Source organism: Homalodisca vitripennis, chromosome 3, assembly GCF_021130785.1.
Source record: "Homalodisca vitripennis isolate AUS2020 chromosome 3, UT_GWSS_2.1, whole genome shotgun sequence".
In the NCBI taxonomy this organism is placed as follows: domain Eukaryota; kingdom Metazoa; phylum Arthropoda; class Insecta; order Hemiptera; family Cicadellidae; genus Homalodisca; species Homalodisca vitripennis.
In genome coordinates this window covers 117,856,031-117,875,819 of record NC_060209.1, presented here as the reverse complement: position 1 = coordinate 117,875,819, position 19,789 = coordinate 117,856,031, and the positions used below count along the sequence as shown (strand labels likewise).

Here is a 19,789-nt window from a genome sequence, read left to right as displayed (position 1 = left end):
TAGTTTTAACGTTCCTTTATTGTTTTATTTTAGTTTTTTAGCTATTTTAATTCATAATACAGGTCAGAAAAGTGTAAAATACCAACAAAGACTTTTCGGATGCTATATACGAGGCATGTTTTTAAAGTAAGTACCATTTTGATTTTTTTTAAATCAACAAGTAAATTTTTCAAACAAAACTTTATTTACTTGAAAGAGTAAACTTTCCTCTACTTCTCTACATAATTTCCATTATTATTAAGGCACTTGTCGTATCTTGGGACCAGCTTTTGTATGCCGTTGCCAAAGAAACTTGCCGCCAGACTGGACAACCACTGTTGCACAAACGTTTTTACTTCTTCATCATTGGAATGATGCTTCCCCGCCAAATGCATCTTCAAGTGCAGAAACAAATGGTAGTCGCTAGGCGCTAGATCGGGACTGTATGGAGGATGGTCCAATTGTTCCCAGCCAAATGAAGTGATGAGCTCTTGCTTTCGATTTGCTGAATGTGGACGAGCATTATCGTGGAGCAAAACGATGCCTGCACTCAACATGCCACGCCTTTTGTTTTGAATTGCGCAGCACAGTTTTTTTAAAGTTTCACAGTACGCGGCTGCATTAATTGTTTCACTGCGAGGCAGAAAATTGACCAACAACACACCCTGTCTGTCCCAAAAGACAGTGCACATGATTTTCTGGGCAGAAATTGTTTGCTTGAATTTGACTTTCCTAGGGGATGTTGAATGCCGCCATTCCATTGACTGTTGTTTTGATTCTGGTGTAACTTAGGCTACCCACGTTTCATTGCCTGTAACGATATGGCTTAAAAAATCATCGCCCTCGTTACTGTAACGCTCGAGAAAGCTCAATGCACTGCCCAATCGTTTGGTTTTGTACTCATCATTCAACATGTTCGGTACCCACCGTGAACACAGTTTCCGATAATTTAAATGTTCGGACACAATTTCCTAGAGAACACTTCTTGATACACCAAGAAATTTTTCAGCTAAGAACGAAATTGTTAACCGTCTGTTCTCTTTCACTTTACAGTCCACTTTTTGAATGAGATCATCGGTAATGACTGAAGGTCGCCCACTTCGTTCCTCATCATGAACGTATGTGCGGCCATCTTTGAAGGCCATAACCCATTTCCGCACCATTCCTTCACTCATAATGTTTTCACCATAAACTTCACTGATTTGACGATGAATGTCAATTACTTTTAAGCCTTTAGGACAGAGAAAACGAATCACAGCACGCACTTCACAGTTGGGGGGATTCTCGATAGTCGGCAGCATTTTAAAATCACGTAAACAAATGAAGACTCAATCAAACGGCGTCGTAATGGCGTCTGTGGCTTCCCAACTGATGTAACTAGACTACGCGCATGCGCTAAACGGCAACTGCAGCGCTGCGGTACTTACTTTAAGTAAGTAGAAACGGTACTTACTTTAAAATATGCCTCGTAACTCACCTGTTGAAGTAATTGTTTGACTTTGCCAGATTTTTCAGTGGGCACAAAGAACACATTTTTAAATTTTTTTCTAAAAAAAGTGAATTTACAAGTTTTATAAATATTTTTATTTGTAATAATTTTTCTTTATTTTGTATTCATTGAATTTTTATTTAGTGAATTTAGTAAAGTGCTATGTTGTACTAAATGTGGAAAAAGTAAACAAAACATTTGTACTAAAATAAATAGTTATTTTTAACATGCTAAGTTAAGTAACTTTAATTATTATGTTATTATTCTGTAGCTTTTGCTGAAAAATATATGTGATATGTTACACTTTGTTTACCTAGTATTTACTTTCAACATGTGCACAGAATAGCCATGCATTATGATGGCTACTTCAGAGTGCATATTTGACTTGTAATACTTCACTGGGGAATAAGAGCGCAGTAATCTATTGCAAGTAAAATAGATTTACTCACTGTTACTAGATATTGTTACCTTACAAAACTGGGGTTTGTGCAGCATCACTAACAAAATAATGGATAAAGTTCCAAAAAACCATAGAAGGTGTGTGCAACATGTGGTGTGCAATGTGCCTCTATTGTGTAGTTTGTGCTGTTCCTGATCTGTTCTGGACTTCTTCAACTACACTGAGAACACAATTATCCAAGTTGATGGGACCAAGCCTTTTTACCAAACTGATGGGATTAAGGCATTACAAACTTGCTTCTGGTTGGTATTGATATAAAAAAATGGAACAGCGGTATCACATACACGTGTACAAGTCTACAATGAGAATCGACATTTGCTACTTACATCCTTACAATGTAATCGATTCCTAATGAAGAGGAAGCTAGTAGCCTAATACAATATACAATAATTAGGCTATCTTTATAATATAGGAAAGTTTACAAGGTAATACACATTTGTTTGCTAAAAAGTAACAATAACCCGAGTGTGCAAGAAAACATCGCTACAACGGACAACAGAATTTGTTGTTGCTTCTAGCAGCAGTCACTTATGACTTGTTCACTGCTGTAACATTCACAGACATTTTATACTCAGGCAGTATGAATTTCATACTGTAGTAATTTAGAAAACAATTCATAAAACATTTTAATTTAGTTACTTTCTGCTTTAAAATGGAGTTATACTAATAACGACTGGAATACTAAATAATGAATTCTTATAATGTACTTATGCTTGTTTTTATTTGCCTACAACTTATTCGTGTTATGAAGTTTGACATACAAGTTCAACGCTCTTTATTGTTTATTTGCTTGTCACTGTTTCTGTATGCTTGACCTTGAGTTTCAAGATTTGATACCTGAATAAGAGGAAAAATTGCAGTTCTTGAAATGTAGTGTCCTATTTTTGTAACATATAATGATGGGAAATGTCCAAACCCTGTTATGCTTACAAAACATCCATCCTCAATATTGAATCTGTAGGACTGGCATTCTAAATCGTCTGTTGGCCCATCTTAAAAATGTCAGACATAAGCAGATAATTTGTATTTTTAGGCAGAATGTAGTTTAACTTACTCATAATAAAATAATTGATTAGTATAATTGCTGGAACTTATAACTAACATTTACTGTTGTGTTATAGGCTAGATGAAGAGGCAGAAGAAAAGTCTTGGTGGTTAGAGTCATGTGGAGGTAGCCGCAATTCATACTTGGGTCCAGATTATGAATTTTCAAGTAGTTCTGGTGAGTTAATCTAGTAATGTATTAATAATTATTAACCTTTCAATTTGGTTTTGTGTAATGCGGTTTGTTGGTGCATGTTGGAACTTTTTCTAGCACTTATTTCTCTCACTAGAGGACAAATCATTCATTTTTGCCAATAATATTTTTTGTCTTATTAACAAAACAGCTGATATTTTCATCCAAATATATGGTCAGTTGTTTGTTTCAACATCACAGAACGCATGTTACAATTATGATGTACCTTCTTAATATTTGAATTGTTGAGAAGGTTGTTATTTAAAATAATGATCTGTAATTAAAAGAATCAAGAATCAAGAAATCTTTATTGTCTTTAAGCACTTGACAATGCAATGGACAACATCACTTTTTATTATATCTAAAAGGCTACCTACTCCTATCACACCTTTAAAACCCCATAATACGTGTAATGATTAGACTGTAAGTCAAAGTAAATTTTATATGAACATGTGAATAACGCCACAATTTTAGTCATTAAAAAGAAAATAAAAGTAAAAATGGTATTAGCAGCATCTCGTTAAATATATATAACATATCTAAAACATTATATACACAATAAATTAAATAGTAAATAAAACAATAAATATATAACAATAAAACAATAAAAAGTAACAATAAATAGATAAAAATGCAACAAATTAAAATTAACAATGAAATAGATTTAACAACAATAAATAAATAACAAGAGATAACTATCAACAAAATCATAACTATTAAAAAATTAACATACTAATATCACAGGTTAAGTAGTCATTTAAAGAATAAAATGTGTTCTTTAACTTTATTGTAAAACAATACCAATTATAATTTTAATCTTAGTTGAACGATTGGATGTACTAAAGCCTTCATACTAAATAACACATTAAAGGGTGAATTATAAAACTTTATTAATGCCTACAATTCCTAAAGGAGTAGGTTTAAAAAAATACCCAAGAATAAACAAGTCTAAAAATTGAATTTTAAACCTAAATTGATTGTAACATACGGGCAGGTGTTCCATTACGAAAAACTAAAGTTGGCCTCCATATTGTAAAATAGTGGCAATTTTTAAAGTCTTCAAAATGGATTTTAAAAATTAACCAACAAATTAGAACGGTGTCCTGTTTAAAGTTTTTTTTTAATGATAATTATGGTTTAAAAGATACCAATACAACCAATGTTAATAAAATCACCCTGTATAATGATAATATTGTTCTTATTGGCCTTTTTTGTTAATTAAATTCACATTTTGATTTTGTGCTTTGAGTGTTTTGTTTGGTACATCTATGTAGGTGTTCAGGTGAATTATTGCACCAACACTAATTCTGTTGTGGTGATAGGTTACCCTCACAACACCTATCATGGTCCAGCCAAACACTATCGACCACTGCTTAACAACCTGGCTATAGCTGAACACCTGCCAGTGGAGTCCAAGCCGCTGTGGTTCACCGACTCACCACAACACTCCCAACACTATGTGCCTGCCCTCAAACAGCTAACACCAGCCCCCTCTCCTCGACGGAAATCTTCCAGCACTAGTATTGAACCTGCCGAGGTAACTCAGCGACTGTATTATTCCCGATGCAACATTATTTGTATTGTGGCTAAAATATCAAACCAATTGATCTGCAGACAAACTGGCACTTGCATCAAGGTTAAGCATACAATTGTATCATGTGACAGATGTTGTGCAACTGATCTGCATCTGCAAATCACCACAAAATGTCTAGTGTTTCAAAAGAATAAAGCATTAAAGCAAATATGTGAAATCCAGATGCTTACCACAGAAATTAATTTAATTCTTTTTCAAAAAGTTTTGTGACAAATATTCATTGTGCACTCACAATTTTCAATTGATTGATTGTTAAGAAAAGAATAAGAAGAGATTTAAGATTATCCATATCCAACACTACCCTCCATTTCAATAAAAAAAACTCCACTATCATCTCAGTTTTCTGGTTCACACCATGTCGAAACATCCTAAAGAAGATCATTCTGTTTGTATATTCATTTGCATATACAATTATTGACTTGATTTCAGGAGACAAGTCTGCAACAGCATCAGATTTCAGATGCTGCACATAAGAGGAAGGTGAACTGGAGCTAAACTTAACATTCGTTATTGAATCAACCCTTCCGACTATAGCTGCATTATATGTGCCTTTATGTTTTCATATATTTGATTATATATTCCATGTTTATAACTCTTTGGCTAAAAGAGAATGGGTGGTATAGTACTATATTGTATATAGTTATGGAGTTATAATAAAATACGTAAGCTCCTGCAAACAAAAAAGTTACGGTTGAAATGTTTTTTTTTTTTTTTGTTGTAAAAATTGAAATTATAAAAACTATTTTAGGATTTGATTGCATAACATATTATTTTAGACCATATTATTCTGAACAATCCTGTAACAAAATATTATTTCTGTTATTTTTAGGGGAAGTTAAAGAAGTATTTTTGTAAACTAGAGAAGTGTTTTCTTAACTAAAAACCCTTGTGATAGTAACCTTACAAATGGAAATAAATTGTTAAATGTGCACTAATCTCGGGAATGGTTATACCAATTTGGCTAATTCTTTTTTTTATGTTTGTTGAAGTCCAATAATGGTTTTTATGAAGAGAAAAATCAGAAAAGTATTCCGAATGTTTCACAATTTGGAAAAATAATGATAATATTTACAAAACTCATTCCAAATTTAACTGACAGTAAACGAAGCGTGCCAAAGATGTAGGGACATTTGTTTACATGTCCCTAACTTGGGGGAGACCCACAAGTGAATAGCAGGAAGTATTATGCTTGTGCTTTTTAGCTTAAAAATTGTGGTGTAATAATAGCTTTATGTGTTAAATTTTGTGCCAGTGTGTAAAGTAAGTTTCGCTCTTTAATAATCAGGTGATAAATTTGATACACTTCCAAAATTAAATGGAAGAAGTTAAATTATTATATCTTTTTAATTGTACATGGACATGTGAATACATTATTTGTTATCAAAGAATTGTAGATCATAAGATAAGATAGACCAGTAGCTGGAACAGAGTTGCAGTTTGACTCCACCCTTTATCAAGGATATAGATGATGAGATGAGATAATCAGTAGCTGAGACTGAGTCAAAGTTTGACCCCACCAGGCTCATTTTCTGCTTAACATTGGCAGTTTGATCTTATCATACCTGAGATCATATTTATCAACAAATCCAGTTAGCTCAGATGGTAGCATACTGACCATCAAAACTTATTGAACTGATGAGTGGCGTGAGAATTCAAATCCAATTGAAGACAGATTATTTTTGCTACAAACCAGAGTAAAGTTTTCGGTTTCATTACATCAAAACTACTATTATAATATTGTTTTACTTGGAAAAATATATTTTATCTTGCCATCCTAGTTATTTTTAATCTTGTAATATCCTAGTTATTTTATTGATTCATTCTAACTCAAATTAAAGCAAGTTCATCTATGTCACAACAGAAATAAAGTCAATAACTAAAAGAAATTAACGATGTAACTATTTGCAAAAGTCAGAGGACCATGCAGCCTGGCCTGCTAAAATAATTAATGTGGACACAACAACATTTAAGAATAATACTAAAATATCAAGTAGTGTTTTATGGAACTGGAGAGACGACCTAGTAGGTGTTAGTGATTTAACATAATTTTGATGATAACAAGGATAGGTTTTCATTGAACAAATCCAAGAACGAAACTTTTAAAACGGCACTGAAGCAAGCTGAAAAAGAAAAATGTAACTAAAAAGACTTCAAAACAAGCTGTAGCTAAGATGCATTATTATGTAATGCATTTTCTCCTTCAATCTGAATTAAAATGCTATGAAAGACACACCTCAGAAAAAAACATTAATTACTCAGGTGATGATTTAGTGGGAAGAAATTGCTCGTCTGGTATTTCAGTGTAGCAAAAACATCACAGCTACCAACTGCTACCGAGCAGCCCCATTTCCTCAGACCCCAGTAAATAAAGTGCCATTGTAAAGAAGCCCTTGCACTCAATTAATAAGTAATGTTGAATGTGTTCCGGTACCAACACAGATAATGGGATTTCACTGTGTTTGTCTCCTGTTTTGGAAGGTAGTTGGCTCATGATGATGCCCATCCAAGTGTACTTTGATTATGCTTGAATCTGTTATTGATAAAGAACATTCAGTATTGTTTTAATGAAACCAGTAATAAGTCAAGCAGTTAAATGTTTTCAAGATGTTATCAGTATCTACAGCCTCTTGAATTAGCAGAAAGTTCCTACATTTTTATTCCTGTTAACGATGCTGAAGAAATATTTGAGGATTCATATGTACAAATGGGAATGACAAATGATGGGCAAGGGTCCACATTTGTAGTTTGTTACTATATTGACAAATCTAAGGAAAAGTTCTGTTATTATGACTCTATGGGAAAATATAAACCTAACTGCGGCAGAAAAAAAATAGTCAAAAAGATCTATAAACATATATATGTTCAGAAGGGAGACGCCAAAAATAGAAATATGTAAAACTCACAACAAAACAACTGTGTCGACTGTGGTTTATATATGAATAATGATCATTGAGCTATTGTTGGCTCAGATTGTAAAAAGCTAAAAATCAGAAAGTTTACCTTCCGGATTTTAGTGAAATTGGACATATGGAACCAAGAGAGCTCAACTAGCCATGATGTTGTTCAATAATAAACATTGCTATAGCACCTTAAAGAAATCTAACTTTCTCAAATGATCAATTCTGTGAAGAAGCCTGTGAGTGAACAGAAGAAAATATTGGACCAGGAAGGAGTACGTCAAGGTCTCAATTCCCAATAATCCAACCCAATTCAGTTTTGACATACTCTACGTTAGGCCACCATAAAAACTTGAATGACAATCAATGGGAGGACAGCTTCAGCCAAGAGGAGTAAAAAAGCAAACAATCATCTTACAGAAAAGTCTATTATTCTAAAAAAAATGCATTTGAGAATCTTGATGATGGTACAGCAAGAGAATCACCACAAGGAGCAGAGCACCCTGGTGTCAAGAAAACTAAAGTAAGGATCTCAAGTCACTTGCACCAAGGTCGGGAACTCTTATACGAAGTACACATAGAAGAACTCCAATCTAAGAGATGAAAAAAAAGACAAGTTTTCTTGTCATTGGAGACCTCAATTATAAAAACATGTCGCTATAACCAAATGGAAAAATGCATTGTTATAGAGGAGCAACTGCCACACAGATTGACAAAAAAATTGTATCTATGAGCAAAAAGTACTGAAAACCCCCCATACAGTCTTCATATCATGCTGGTACAAATGACCTTATACAAAAAACCACAAGAGAGTGCAGTTGAGGGAGGAGCCTATTTTGCCCGTGAACTTTGGAGCGGCGGCCAACGAGAAACTGAGCGACGTTGCCAAACTATGTTCCCACGCTGTAACCACAAGCCGCGCGAGTCCAGCGTTACTTTTCTTAAAATACTTAACCGTTACGCTCAAAAGAAAAGTTAGAGCTGTCTTGAAATTAATTAACTACGTATTACAAAATGTAATTGTTTACGGTCATTAAAAAAAAGTACATTTCTGTAGCCTTATTTCCATGTTGAGTTAAATGGATTGAAATAAATTATTGTATTATATTACTCATATACACGAAGATCGTAGGATTAAAATCTTTAGTAGACCGAAATATAAATTAAAAAGAAAACATAAAAATACCACAAAAACGTTAATTTCTCGTATTTAACAGTTTAGATAATGCCATTAATCACTGATATATAATAAGGCATTACAAATGTTTACATAGTAGAAATCATGTTATAATTAAATGGATTTTCAATTTAGGTAAGAAAAGTTATCAAATACAACTGAAATATAATATTTTCATATTTATTTAAAATATATAATATATTCATAAAGAACATATTATGTTCTTTTCCATAAATATACTTATTCAGTTACATAACGCTGGGAATTGTTGCCCAGCAACGGTTTTGTTACGCACTTCGTTTCTCATAAATTTATAACCATTTGAAAGCATTTTTCCTAACCTGGCTATTAATAGTCTTGAATCTGGTGTTATGTAAAATTGTTTTCACACGTGGATGATTTAAATATTTAAAAGACTGGCCATAGTTGAAAAAATCATTTAGCACAAGTATTTTTATAATATGAATGCACTTTTCTTATAAAATTCTAAAGTAACGGTTTTTCTATAACATCCAATGAAATTTGAACAACAGTAACATCTAATAGATGAATGTCCCAGGACGAGTGAAAATGTGGAGGAAACGGTGGTGTAAATACCTGTAAACAAAAGCCGCACCAGCCAGCAGTGTTTGGTAATACCAGACGGATATGAGTCATACTGTTTCCCAAGAAACAGCCCCTTCCTCCTTCCGGTCTCAGACCGTCAGTCAGTGCCTATTGTCGCTTAAATCTCAGTGCGGTTGAAAATACTGCATTCTCTTCAATTCCAGTTCGGACTATCACGATGAAATGAACGCTGAATCGTATCCAGAAAATGGTTTAAAAAACTGCTATGCCATTTTGGAAGAAGGCCTCGAACATCGTTAATGGACAATGCTCCATACCATTCAGTACTCGCCGAGAAAGGAAAATTCCAAATTCATCGTGGAGTCGTGGAGAAGGAAGATATTCAAAATTGGCTGTCTCGAATGAAAACATACAATACTCTATGAAAGAAACGAAACCAGAACTTAAAAATGGGGTTCACCCATACATAAAACCCAACAAAAAACTTATGAACTCGACGTATTAGCCAATGATAATGGAGCAAATACAGTTGTCAGGCTCCCTCCTTATCACTGGCCAGTACAATCCCATTTGAAATGGTATGGGCTCAAATGAAGGGAGAAGGTAGCACGTAATAATAAGACATTAAAATAACCGACGTTGAGAAAACTTGTTCATGATGCTCTGGACAAAGTGACTAAAGAAGACTGGCCCCAATCAAGAGTTCAGCACGCAGAAGCCTTGCAGCAAGCTGATTTTTGAAAAGGAATGTATCCGCCACAAGTTTGTTGTAGAGCAAATAATTATAAACTTAGCAGACAATTCCTGACACAAGTAGCAGTGAGGCAGAAAAAGTGAAAATGAAGAATGACTCCTAGGTTTTGGCTACGATATTGCCGCCCTGAGAGCGAATAAAAATAATATACAAGTGCAAAGGTAAGAATATTATTAAGTCAATCGTGCTTTTTATTAAACGTATTTCATTTTAAAATAGTAGGCCCTAAAAGTTATTTCGTGGAAAATTTGATTATTTATTTTCCATAATTTTAAAAATATAATTGTTCGAAAATTTTTAAAAGTTGATTATATTGTTATATTTTTTTAATTATTTTTAATCAAGCAACACGTCATGCAGTGTCCAATATAAGCAACATGTATATTAATTTTGGTGTGTTTTAGTAATCGTTTTAAAATCACTGAAAAGATTGTTGTATTGTATGGAAATAAGCAAGTACTTTACTCTGACTAACAGACGGGACGATTTGTTTGTTTTAATCGATAGTTAGTTTGTAAAAACATTAATAAACTATACAAGTAATTTAAATACTCGTATATAATAATAGCAAACTGTCAACGCATTTTTAAATATTTTTGTTTTTCAATTATACTGATATAAGTTTTTAAATGTCAGTATCAGTGTTAGTAGTGATAGCGCAGCAGTTTATCAGACCACAATGCGCCAGCCGTGCCGGGCGGCAATCGAGCAGTTGTGTGGCATACGTCCGCGCAGGCCAGTCCATTCTATTGGTCGCCGACAACTGCAACTCTCTGGTGGTTCCTTGTATAGTAATACCTACTGCCCGCAAGATGTCATGGGAGCTCTATATAATACAATTTTAACTGCCAAAAAGTCATTTCCAGATGCTTGTTTGTTACCAACAGCATTATAGCAAGAAGAGATGTATCACCTGGAATACTATATCAGTACAAACACAAAATATAAGATGGCTATGCAAAGAACTTGGTGTTATCTACCTCAACGTGGGAAATTACTTGGACAATTCATGTCTGGCAAAGGACGGTATTCATCTTAACAGGAAAGGGACTTTCATACCTTAGTAAAGTCATTGCTAAAACAGCATCCCTATGTGAGAAAAGTTAATCTCAGAACCTACCAAATTTCGTGAATCAGATTGAGGTAAATTGTATGGATAAATGCACTATTCACATTTGCAAAAGAAGAGAAAAGCAGTCCGATCAACAACCAAAGGTGCCTCAAAGAACAAGTATCACACCGTGGAACCATCAACACCATCGACATCATACAGGCATTCCACCAGCCACCCTGGAGAGTCACACAGCCCCCTAGCCCGCCACTGTGCAGCCATTTCCCAATCCACCGGTTTCTTCTGCAGGCTCTCTACTGGACATAGGAATGCTTATCCTCCCACTGCCCGTGCTGTCAGCTTCGTGTCAAGTGTGCGACATAGTGATGGAATGAATGTGTCAAAGTCTACAAATTTTGCAATCTCAGCCTGATTTTGCTTTAAACTGGAGCCGAGCCAAGTCCCCAGTAATTACTTAATGAAATCTGAATTGAATGGATCAGTCCAAATTTTTCATCAGAATAAGGAAAATCTCAAGTCTAATTATCTCACTTGGAAATTATCCTTGATGAATTAAAACCTCATTAATAGTAGTTTTAATTTTATCCAAACATAACACAAAAAATGAATCAAATCAGAAAGGATTAATATAAATAAATTTTTAGTCCACTAGTTATTACTCACGTGAAAGCACATCTAAAGGGGAAGTAATGATTTTGGCTGAGGAACAGATGAATTGGAGACAGGTTGTGATGCCCGATATTGAAAAATTGTGTGACGATAGGATATTTGAGTGTTGTGCGTGCAACAATGTTCATTGTAAATAATGTAAAATTTATTTTGTTGTGAGTCCTTTACCCGATCCCCTAATGCATGATGTAAACAAATTTTAGATAGATTAAGTGTTTATTTGATAGGAATGTGTTCCTAAAAGCTCAACTCCTCAAATATAATCTTAGCTAGGTGATTTAAATATAAACATGTTAAACAAAAACAGGACATCATCAGTTTTCAAAAACATTTTGAAGAGTTACAATAATGCATTGACTAATTAACTTTCAACGAGAGTATGCCAGGGCTCGATTTCAGCAATTGACAAGAACATTTTCTACAAACTTTAAAAGGGAATGTTTGGAAATTAGTGGTGTCATAACACTGCTATCTGATCATGATTGGGCAAATTTTAAAAATAAAAATCTGAAACAGTGTAATGGACATAATGATTATTACATTGAAAACCGCAGGGATTTCTCTGCACTTAATATAAAATTATTATAAAGATTTTCTAAAAAATGATAACTTGGGAAAAAATATACCTTGCTCCATGCCAGTGATAAATATAATATCTTTAATCAAGTTTTCACTTATTATTTTAAGTGGTGTTTTCCAATAAAAATGTTTAAGATAAAAAATAATCCATTTAAAAAAATTAACTTAAGATGGAGAAACAAGAAATCATAAACACTGGCAAATATGCAAGATCTACCAAAGATGAAGAGCTATCTAGTTTTGTCAAATTACAAACCAAGAATTATAGGGAAAAAAACTATTACTAGCCAAAAGGGAATTTTTCAGTGATAAAATCAGTAAGGCTTCCAATGTAGTAAAAACCACTTGGAATATAATTAATTATGAAGTAGGAAATAAAAGATGTAGACTAAATAAGAATTGTAATATAGTACTTCAAAAGAACAATTCATGCATAGAAAATCCAGAAATAGTTTGTAACATTTTTAATGATTATTTTATAAATATGACTAATAGAAAAAATGAAAATGTCCAACCATTAACAAGTTTAAATATTAATGACTTAGATGTAAGAGTTGTAAGAGATGTTGAGAATTTGTTCAGTAAGTTCTTTTGTCTAACTCCAACAAATGTAAAGGAGGTCCAAGAAATTATTGTCTCTTTTGATAATAAACTGACTTGTGGTTACGATGAAGTGCCATTAAAAATTATAAAAGAAGTTAAAGAAGAGCTAAGCAAAATTCTTGTACATTTTATAAATTCTTCATTTGTTAGTGGAATCTTTCCTAATCTACTCAAAATTGCTAAAATTATTCCGATATTTAAAGCAAATGATACATTCCTTAAATCAAACTATAGACCTATTTCCTTGTTACCATCTATATCGAAAGTTTATGAAAAAGTAGTATATAATAGACTGAAGACTTATATAGAACAAAACAAATCAACGACACCCAACACGGATTTAGGAAACATAAATCAACCGTCACAGCAGCAGTAAGTTTTATAGAATCAGTCATAAATTCAATAGACAAAGGGGAAGTTGTTATTGAAATTTTTATGGACCTCTCTAAGGCCTTTGACAGTGTTGATCACCATCTTTTATTATCAATATTATATGATATTGGAGTTAGAGGTATTGCACTGAATTGGTTCAAATCATATTTGACGGGTAGGAAACAGTTTGTTGAAATAGCTCATAAGTCGACAAATAGAACTTTAACAAGATTTAAATTTAAATTAGAGCAAAGTGTAATTGGAGTCCCGCAAGGGTCAAATCTTGGACCTCTTCTTTTCTTATTTTATTTGAGGAATATTGAAAGCAAACTATCTTATACTGCAAACAGTACGTTGTGTTTATTTGCAGATGATGCAAATCTAAAGGTTTCTGGAATTTCGAAAGAAGAAGTTGAATTCATCTCAGCAATCGAATTGGCTAATCTTATGAGAAAACTAAATTCATTAACAAAACTAAACAAAATAATAATGATTATGACTTTGATATTCTTATAGACGAAGAGATTGAAAATGCATCAAAAATTAAATTTCTCGGATTGAATTGATTGTCACTTGAGCTAAGCACATTAAATTTGTGCTTGGTAAAATTAGTTCTGGCTTATATGCAATTAGGCAAATGTCTTGTTTATGTACTACTGAAGTGCTTATAGACATTCACACATTGCTTATGGCATAGCCATATTTGGTGCCACAACTAAGAAAAACCTAACTGACATTTTAAGGGTGATTAGAAGTATACTTAAGCTTAAATTCTCAGAATCTGTTAGAAATTGGTTTAAAGAATTAAAATAATAACAGTTTTTGGACTTTATATATATGAAAACCATTATATTTTAAATTGCAATTAGGCCAACAAATGTCTTAGAAAATAATGTATGTACTACTGAATGAAATCATCAGTGATCATCATAGACTTGAAATATACACGAAAAAAAACAGTCTGCCTCAGTGCTTGGTACCGTGCGGACGTGTCTCAGCCGGCTCCGCAGCGTAGAGGTTAGGTTATTGGTGCAATCTAAGTAATACGTGTAAAAGCTAATAAAATATTGTGAATTAAGATAAACCAAGTATGCGGGCTTGTGTAGCGTCTGTAAGAATGATTTATGATACTGATTCTATAACCTGTTCTGGTGGATGCAAATGTGTGTTCCATTTACGATGTGCTGGCGTAACATCAGAATTAAAACTAGAGGATCAAAAAAGGAATGGGTATTAGTAATTGTAAGACTAAAATCCAAGTTGATGCTTTTAAAATCTCAATTTGACACAAGAGATGTTAGTAAAGATTTTACATGAATTAGAAAATAATGTACACAAATATAACACACACCATAAGAATGAGTCTTTGCAAATCATCAGTGATCATCATAGACAAGGCAAATGAAAAAAAAAACAGTCTGCCTCAGTGCTTGGTAGCTCGTGCGGACGTGAATCTCAGGGCTCCGCAGCGTAGAGGTTAGGTTATTGTGCAATCTAAGTAATACTCAAGAAAATAAAATATTGTGAGATTAAGATAAAGCCAAGTATGCCGGGCTTGTGTGGGGAGGACTGTCTGTAAGAATGATTTGGGGGATGATACTGATTCTATAACCTGTTCTGGTGGATGCAAATGTGTGTTCCATTTACGATGTGCTGGCGTAACATCAGAGGCACTGAAAACTAGAGGATCAAAAAAGGAATGGGTATGTAGTAATTGTAAGACTAAAATCCAAGTTGATGCTGGTGAGGGCTGTGGAAAATCTCAAGCTTTGACACAAGAGATGTTAGTAAAGATTTTACATGAATTCAAGAAAGATATTGTTGCTGAGCTCAAGAACTATGGCAAGCAGTTTGAAGAATTTAGGGAGTCTTTGCAAATGTTCTCAGATACCATAGACAAGGCAAATGAAAATATGAAAAAGCTGACTGAAAACTATAAGGAGCTCAAGAGCGAGAATCAACAAATTAGGGCTAGTAATAAGGAGCTAAGAGAAGAAGTGGATAGTTTAAAGATGAGAATGAGACAAATTGAGCAATACTCGAGGAAATCAAATATTGAGATTCAGGGCGTTCCTGTAACCAGCAACGAGGACCCTGTCCTAATTGCCGTTGATGTGGGGAGGACTGTGGGTGTGGAACTGAAAGCAGAAGATGTGATGGCTGCTCACCGAGTGCCTACATTCAAGCCTAGAGCCATACCACCACTCATCGTCCAGCTTAGGGACCGGAGGCTTAAGAATACGTGCATTGCAGCCTACAAGAAAAACAAAAAGTTAAGTGCTAAAGACATAAACCCAGCGTTCTCGAACAACATCGTCTACGTGAACGATCATCTGACCCCGGAAACCAAGAGCCTTCTCAGACTGGCAAAGATGAAAGCAAAGGAAATTAACTATAAGTATGTCTGGTGCAATGACGGCAAGATATTTATGAGAAGCGAGGATGGTCAAAGGTGTATCCGAATCGACTGCGAACAGGACTTGTGTAAAATAAAATAAGTCTATTCACCTACTTATGTTCCTAAGGTATTTGTATTTATTTCTACAGTATTATTTTTAATTAAAAATATGTTTCTAATGAATTTTAAAATATTTAAGGCACATTTATTAATCAGTAATAGTTAACAACAAATGAATTTGGATGATGAGGAAGAAGTCATTTGGCCAGTCTCTTATACTCTAGATAATGTTTTTCCAGACACTAGTATTGAAGGTTTTACTTTTGTTCATTTAAATGTTAGATCCATAAGAAATAAATTTAACTTTTTACAAACACAAATTAATAGTTGTAATAAAAAATTTGACTTTATAATTTTCAGTGAGATATGGATTAAGTCAGAGGAAGTAGGACTCTATAATTTAGATGGATATAATTTGTATGCGACTTGTAATGACAATTATGCTTCGGGTGGAGTGATGGTTTATGTTTCAGATAATATCATATGTAATAGCATTCATAGTGATGTGAAAAATGCTGACTCTGTAATTTTGAATTTTAAGCTGAATAATATCAAATATACTTTGGTTTCTTTATATAGACTTCATGATTACTCAATTAAAAACTTTTTAGAGGAATTAGAGGTTATATTGAGTGCCTTAGAAGGTAATTTATTGTATTTAGCCGATGGTAACATTGACATTTTAAAAGATAATTGTTATTCAAAAAACTACTTGACCTTAATGAGTAATTATGGTCTTTCATGTTTAGTTAAACAGCCAACTAGGATGGGTAAAGATACAGAAACGTGCATAGATCATGTGTTTATTAGGTTTAGGTATTTGAACTCTTTTAAAATTGAAATTTGTAATTTAGGTATATCAGATCATTGTTTAGTAGCAGTCAATTTTAGTAATAACCGTCGTAAAAAGGACTTTGATCCCACGATGAAATCAAATTTTTTAAATATCAAAACGGTTTAAAAGATATCTAGAAAGCTCACATTGGGATGAGGTAATTAACTCACAGGATGTTAATCTGTGTATGGATAAATTTTACAGTATTGTTAATAAAGCAATAGAGGTAGGTACAGAAAGTAAAGTTATATCACGCAGAGAGAGTAAAGCAAAAGCCAAAAGCCCTTGGATAAATAAATATATACTAGACAAAATTAAAAAACGAAATAGGTTATACAGGATAATGTCAAATAGGCCCTATGACATGCATTTCAAAAGCTACTTTAATAGATTTTCTCTTAATTTAAGAAGTTTAATAGACAATACCAAACACGAGTATTACAACAATTTACTTACTAAATATAATGGAAATTCGGCTGAACAATGGAAAATAATCAATAATATCACTGGATGTAAAAAGAAAACTGACATTGAGAGGTTAACTTTAAATGACGGATCGATTATTGAAGAACCGCAAGCCATCTGTGACACGATAAACAAATACTTAATTGACGTTCACGAACAGCTGATTGTTGACAACACAGGTGGCGCGGCGGCAACTACAGCGACGGCAAGCGGCACTAGCCAACTAATAAACACTGGGAACGTGCCAAGTGCACAGCAACGTTCATTCTTTTTAACTCCTGTTGATCGCGAAGAATTAAAAACTATCATCAGTAATTTGAAAAATAAACGCTCTAGTGGTTTTGATAATGTAACTATCAATCTAGTAAAAAGTTGTAAGGATATTTTTGCTCTTCTGCTTGAACATATAATAAATTGTAGTTTCCATACAGGGGTGTTTCCAAATTGTCTGAAAAAAAGTATCGTAGTTCCGATTCCTAAAAAATCTAACGCAATTAAACTGGATAATCTTAGACCAATAAGTTTGCTTTCTGTGTTTTCTAAAATATTTGAGAAGGCAATGAAGTCAAGGTTATTAAACTTTTTCAGCAGTTTTAATTTTTTCAGTAAAAATCAATATGGATTTTTGGAAGGTAAAAGTACGGAGCATGCGTTGTCCGCGTTTTTGGAGAATGTTTATACAAAAATAAACGAGAAAAACAAATGTACAGCTGTTTTTGTAGACTTTCGTAAGGCCTTCGATTTGGTTGATCATGCATGTTTACTGGCTAAAATGGAAAATATAGGAATTAGAGGAAATGCATTGAACTGGTTTAGGCAATTTTTGACCGAACGCGAACAAATTGTCAAGTGTAGGGGATGCTTAAGTAAACCGGGAATTATAAAAAAAGGTGTACCGCAAGGATCCGTTTTATCAGCTACTTTGTTTTTAATTTTTATTAATGATCTTTTAGAAGTCCAATTCGAAGGAAGGGTAACCGCGTTCGCTGATGATGTTGCTTTTTTGTTTTGGAATATAGATAGCCAGAGATTATGTAACAGTGTAAACGAAACACTCTCCTTCTTGAATAGTTGGTGTTTAGAAAATAAAATGTGTGTCAATGTTTCAAAAACAAAAGTTTTAAATTTTAAAATGAATAGGCCCTTATTTGAAGAGATCCAATTTAAGTATCATTCATTAAATTGTCAAAGTGAGCCAAATTGTAATTGTCTAGCCATAGAAAATGTGGGATCCTTCAAATATTTGGGGGTTATAATAGACAGGGAATTATCTTGGAAGGATCACATTGAGGAGCTAACAAGAGGATTAAAAGGGAGCATTCGAAAATTTTATTTTTTGAGGAATATGACCAAGGGCTTTTAAAGATACTCTATTTCGCTCTCATAAACTCTAAATTACAATATGGCATTCATTGTTGGGGAGGAACTTTCAAGAATTTAATAACAAAAGTAAGAACAGTGCAGAATCATTATATTAGGATTATTTTACATAAAAATAAAAGAGAATCATCTTTTAATCTATTTAATCAACTAAATATATTACCTTTACAACATTTATATATCTTCAAGGTTCTTCAAATATTCTTTATTCGTAGTGGCAATAATGAAACCGAGCTTATAATGCATCATCATAACACACGTAGTAAATCAGCCAATTTATTAAGAAAACCAAAAGTTTCAAAATCCTTAATGACAAGATCTTTTATTTTTTTAGGTGCAAAACTATTTAATGAAATACCAGCAGACATTAAATTGTGTAGATCAAAAATTAGGTTTAAAAATAAATTAAAGCAATGGCTTTTTAACTTTGAGGACACATCAATACTGATACATATTCTGAGATAGTCTGATTTGGTATATTTTGCTGAATGTGAATAAGTTTGAAATAATATTTTGAGTAAGATTATGCTATTTTTGTTATTTTTGTTTCTTTTACAGATACTTAGTACAATATTACAGTTCAATCATTATTGTTATTAGTATTTTCTTTTGTGGAACTTTGTTAATTTCAATTTGATTATATCTTAGCCACGACATTTTGTTATGTTACTTATGATGTCACATATTTTTTTATTAGAAGTGAAGCTTTGCTTTTGTCTAATTATGTTCTGACTATTGTTTTTTGTATGTTGTTTTATTGATTTAGGTAGTGTACATACTGTGTTGGTTAAGATGTTGCACGAGCTCGTCGCACTATTTATTTTGTAAAGGTAGACTCTAAGTTATGTTTTTTTTATGTATTGCTAAACCATCGCAACTGGTTAAAGATGGTTTAGTATTTTCAAATGAGTAATTTATGATTAAATTGTAAATATTTATCGAAAATAAAATTGTAAATATTTATCGAAAATAAATCATTATCTCATTAAAAAAAAAAAAAAAAAAAAAAAAAAAAAAAAAAAATCTGTGTATATCGGTAAAAGATTTCTGAAAAATATTCCTCAAAGCATAAAGATGGAAAATAATATTAACAAATTTAAAAGAAAACTAAAAAACTATTTGATTGATTTAGTTTTGTATTCAATAGAGGAACTTGAGTATGTTTAGTACCTTTGTATATATAAGTAATGTATGACACTATT

At 32.9% G+C, this 19,789-nt stretch overlaps 1 protein-coding gene across 2 annotated transcripts in view; it reads left to right on the top strand.

The window, feature by feature from the left end:
• LOC124357391 (mitogen-activated protein kinase kinase kinase 10-like) overlaps positions 1–19,789 on the top strand; it is a 151,110-nt gene that overhangs the window by 127,627 nt on the left and 3,694 nt on the right. For both annotated transcript variants that reach the window (XM_046809148.1, XM_046809149.1), the window contains 2 exons: positions 3,050–3,150; positions 4,488–4,702. In XM_046809148.1, the coding sequence (XP_046665104.1) occupies positions 3,050–3,150; positions 4,488–4,702 (316 nt within the window). The remainder of the gene's footprint in view (positions 1–3,049; positions 3,151–4,487; positions 4,703–19,789) is intronic.